At 41.3% G+C, this 4842-nt stretch overlaps 1 protein-coding gene across 2 annotated transcripts in view; it reads right to left on the bottom strand.

The window, feature by feature from the left end:
- Window positions 1-1541: 1541 nt before the first annotated feature.
- Window positions 1542-4842, bottom strand: part of LOC105907113 (FYVE and coiled-coil domain-containing protein 1-like) — a 23879-nt gene continuing 20578 nt past the window's right edge. For both annotated transcript variants that reach the window (XM_012835393.3, XM_031575329.2), the window contains exons 17-19: window positions 4695-4842; window positions 4309-4418; window positions 1542-4041 (exon numbers count right to left, since the gene is read on the bottom strand). The exon at window positions 4695-4842 is cut by the window's right edge and continues 63 nt beyond it. In XM_012835393.3, coding sequence (XP_012690847.2) covers window positions 3963-4041; window positions 4309-4418; window positions 4695-4842 — 337 coding nt within the window. In that variant the 3' untranslated portion in view covers window positions 1542-3962. The remainder of the gene's footprint in view (window positions 4042-4308; window positions 4419-4694) is intronic.

The raw sequence follows: 4842 nt of genomic DNA, 5'->3' as shown, positions 1-4842 counted from the left end.
ACTGACTCCCGGATTCAGCTGGGAAATGAGATATTCCCCACTGTTCCCACTTTCCAAGGCGTAAACACACAGGCACACACACAATCATACACAAACATCTGCAGGCTTTTGGATAAGAGACATGCTCATACAGCAGGTGCTGACAGACATTTTTTCTTGTACAAAAATGTGATAAAAGTCCCATTACTAGTCTTACCTCCAAGCAATATACTATCACAATCCAAGGCTGTCAGGGGGACCCTGTAATACTGATGGAACATGGAGATACCACACATTCTATTCCGAACCACCATTTTTGATGGCTTCCATATTTCCTATCTCGTTGGCTTGCTCTCAATGAACACATAGTTATACAGTTGTAATTTTAGAGCACAGTATTGCAAAGCAAAAGGCAGTAAACACCTGAACCTTATGACCTCACTGAACTGACCTCTAAAAAAGCCATCTTGGGTTTGTCAGTGGTCAGCCCTAAATTATGGCATTTCAACCTCAAATGAGATTATACTGTCACTTTCTTTGGGTCCTCAGCAAAATGGCAAGGAAAAACAGCGCCCTACAAAAGCCAACGACAGATGTGTATCCAATCAGATATATAAGAGCATAAGCTCTGTCAAATCTGCATGGAGACGAAGAGCCAAAATCAATTAAAGTGCTGCATAAGATACCTGACTCTCTTAATCATTGCTGTTGCACATCAGTACAGGAAAGAGCCCACTTAAACCCCTCTGTGACATGCTGACGTGGCAGTCCTTGCAGATTGCTGCAGTTTGGTAGGCCATGGCGCCAATGTGAGCTGGGTTGATTTGATTTGTGATGGCACTGCCTGATGTTCTCTCTCATGGCAGAAGATGGCAGACATCTGTCATTGTATATAGTAGCCTATAGTCCCTTAATTACATTGCATGCAATGTAAAGCAGCAGTAAGGAGTTTTGCTCGAAAACTAAGAATCTAACTGCCGAAAATGCATGCAGAATACTCAAATGCCAACAACAGCACAGTTGGCAGTAATAACAGGTATACTAGCAACTCTTATAGCGATATAGTTGGCGATGTTGTGCTGTAAAAGCTTTTTAAGTTTTTTTACATTTTCGGACCATGGAGCTGCATAGTTCATAGCCTAGGTGGCTAGTTGGAACGGTAGGTGTGTTTATCTGTCCTTCACATGAGTATACCATTGTTGATTGTTGCATCTCAGCCAGTGCAGTTCAAGTGAAAGATTAAACTTTTCTATTTTCATGCCTCCAGGCAGCTAGTCCATCTGGTTACTTGTTGACAAATGATACATCACAGTACCCTGATGGCAAAAGGCCAGTGGACCGCTGTTGGCCCATTGTGGGCAGAGCTGGTGGTCCGCTGGCCTTTTGCGCATCATTTTTCGGACAGTCCTCTGGTGAGTTACTGACAAACGGCCCATCATTTTGTCAATTGCTTTCAAATTTTTTTTTTTCTTTACTCGTTTGTACTTCTTCAGTCATTTTCCCCAACCCTAACAATTCCAGGAACTGTGTGAAAGTGTGAAAAACTACACAAGACAAATTAATCTTTCTTTACAGAGTTTATTGCTCTGACCCAAAGCAAGATACATGCAGCATGTGACCAGTGACCATTCAACAGTAATGCTGACAGCACAGCTGAACCTTGTTCAGAGAGTGTCTTATTCTATATCATTTAAGATTCAGGGCTTCACTCATTTTCTACACGAAGTGTGGTCCAGAGTCATGAACTACCTCTGGAAGAGAACAGGACCTGCACTTCACATATAATCCAGTTTCAGGAGGTTCTTGTTCTCTCAGAGGGTCTGAGACACATTTGTTGACATGGGTGCATATTCCAGGCATACGGCTATTTCTCATCTGGAGATAAAGGAATATGCAACACATCTTCAAAAGATTCTTTACTCACGATCAATCAGTAAAAAGCCCTAATGGACACCAACTCCAAAGTTGTGAGCACTTGTTATAAAATCATTTATCTCCTTTTTTTTTTTAAAAGAAATGTGTTTCTTGTCAAAAGTGCAAAACTGTGCTGAAAATATATAGTGTTCATATTTTTCTCATCTTTTGTTTCTATCAATTACAAAATGGATGAAAGAGATACAAAATGTTTATATATAAATATAGAACTGTTTCTCAATATAAGCTGTACCAACTTAACTGATTGTGGCTCTTAGAGCATTCATTAGTAATACAAAGATTATGATGTTCCCCCTGAATAGTAGTGACTGATTGCATACAGACCTTAACTTGATTCCTATGACAATATGAGTGACATAAATTCACATTACAGATGTGACACAAATTGATTTGTTTCACAAATGGCATAATACTCCACCTGATTTCATTGACCACTCCAGATCATTGTAAAATTATTATAAAACCATTATCTAAAGATAAAGGGACTAATGCAGACCAAACTGGAAACACTAAACCAAAAAAAAAGACTTATCACCTGGGAACGGTCTTTGTCTTAGTGTTTGTCTTTGTCTTTGTCTTTGCGGCTCTCAAATCTCATGTCAGCTGAACATTTGTGCATTAGGAGCTAGAACTGGAGCTGAGACTGGTCAGTCTCTTCCTGTCTTTTAAAGCGCAGGTACTTCAAAAGTATTCCATGAGTATGTCCGTCACACACATAACAGTCCCTACCAGGACCTTAATCAGTGTCACAGAGCAGTCACCATTAACTACACTGGTCACCAGTTCTCCCTCAAATAACTCGTACCCATCAAACCCTCCACCTAATCTCCTATCATAGAACCTGCAACAGAGGACTAAAAGCCCTGAAGAAAAAAAGCCCTGCCTGAAACGAGAGGGATGTGGTCTCGTTCCCTGAGTTTAGGCATCGCCGCTGTTTCTGAAGCTTGTGGGGATTTGGCTTGGATTCCTGCAAGCTGATTACCTGTGTCTATGAAAGCCTCTGGGACTTTTTTCATCAATCTTACCTCTGTTTACAAAAAAAACTCTCATACAGAAAGCATACTATAGTGTAAATAAGAACATACATTGTATATGAGCATAAGGGAGAAGACCCCATGAATAATATTTCGTATTCCATAAACTTGGATAGGCTCCTATTTGTATTTGAGAAGGAGAAATATACTTGGGGTCTAAAAGCTGTTGGTGCATTTTGACAGCTAACTATGACACAAAGTTACTAGTTTTTAAGCACTGGCTGACTGTATATCAGACAAGGTGTGCAACTGCTCCAGTTATTTAGCATACCGTACTTTAGTGATCGCCACTAAAAGGAAAAAAAACATACATGTAAACTGTATACATGGATTTCCAATAAACATAATTTTTTCCTTTTGTGCTTGTAGTATTTAGGCAACAAACCAGCTGGAGGAAGAGTGTGGTATCTGCTGATGAAAGGGGCTTGAACAGTAAATGGCATTAAAAAGAGGAAGCCCACAGACAAAATGCCAGTGTTTGTCTATGACACAGGACCGAAAATGCACAAAGAAAAAGATCAATATTACAAATCTGAAATATGTTAAAAAACAATGCCAGACCATTAGAAACATGTGTACTATAAACACACACACGCACACACACACACACACACACACACACACACACACACACACACACACTGTATACTTGGCACAGGATCACAAGCGTAGGTTAAAAGGATTAAAATAAAATAAAATAAATGTAATATCCACCCATACCCTCCCTGAGTCCCTAGTTCCTTATGATTGACATAGCGATTTTTACAAAAGATGTCAACTGGTCCATACCACCCGAGGGACTTGATTCTAAATGATCCATGTAGCATTTGGGACAGTGATAACTTAGTCAGTCATTTCTCAATGGTGGAAGGTCAGAGATATGACAGACAAAACAATTCATGACTATCCTAAGTGTTACAAGGATGTAATACAATCCAGGCCCTGGGCATTAACAGTAAGACCTGACAAGCCAGCTTCTGGTCAGCAACCACTGACTTTTCTAGGTGGAGACCATCATTGTGTGCAGTCACTACCATCATAAATGACGGGCTTCTCCACTGTCAGGTGGTACAGCACCTTCTTTGAGATGAACCTGCAGAGAGAGAAAACACACACCAACAAGTCACTACAGCTTCCTGTGCACCTAGTTATGGAGACTGTATACTGTACATACTATTCTATACTTCACTACACAAGACACCCTTCATATGTCCAACACACACTTACACGCACACACAAAACAAATCTCTGGAGCATTATGCAGTCGCTTGCATTAATGACAATTCAGGATGAGTATGTTGGTGCAACCTGGTACGCACACACAGATATATAAAGGCACACATAATAAGGCAAAGCATACCTTGAGAATGAGTTGTCAAAGACAAGTGTGTAGATCCCAGGGTTCCGCACCTTCAGCTGTCCCTGGATGGTCTCTTTGTGCGAGTTACAGCGAGTCAGAGGAATCAGAACCTGGAAAACACACACACACACACACACACACGTATATGAACTGACTGTGTGAGCCACACATATAGTATATGAGTTTTATAATCACAGGGTGTACACAAACAAAAACGACCCTGCATTTCTCAGTGGTTCTTTGAAGACACACACACACACACACACACACACACACACACACACACACACACACACACACACACACACACACACACACACACACACACACACACACACACACACACACACACACACACACACACACACACACACACACACACACACCTTTGATTGCTCCAGGGGTGTGTGTGTGTCCTCTCTGAAGACCACGCTGAAGGAGATACTCTTGGGCTCAGATGAGAAGACCCAGCTGATGGTGGGGCCGTGGTCGCCCACGCTGATGGGGACGAGGCTGTAGCTGCTGGCCTTGACG

Source organism: Clupea harengus, chromosome 10 (assembly GCF_900700415.2).
Source record: "Clupea harengus chromosome 10, Ch_v2.0.2, whole genome shotgun sequence".
In the NCBI taxonomy this organism is placed as follows: Eukaryota; Metazoa; Chordata; class Actinopteri; order Clupeiformes; family Clupeidae; genus Clupea; species Clupea harengus.
This window is presented reverse-complemented; position numbering and strand designations above follow the sequence as displayed.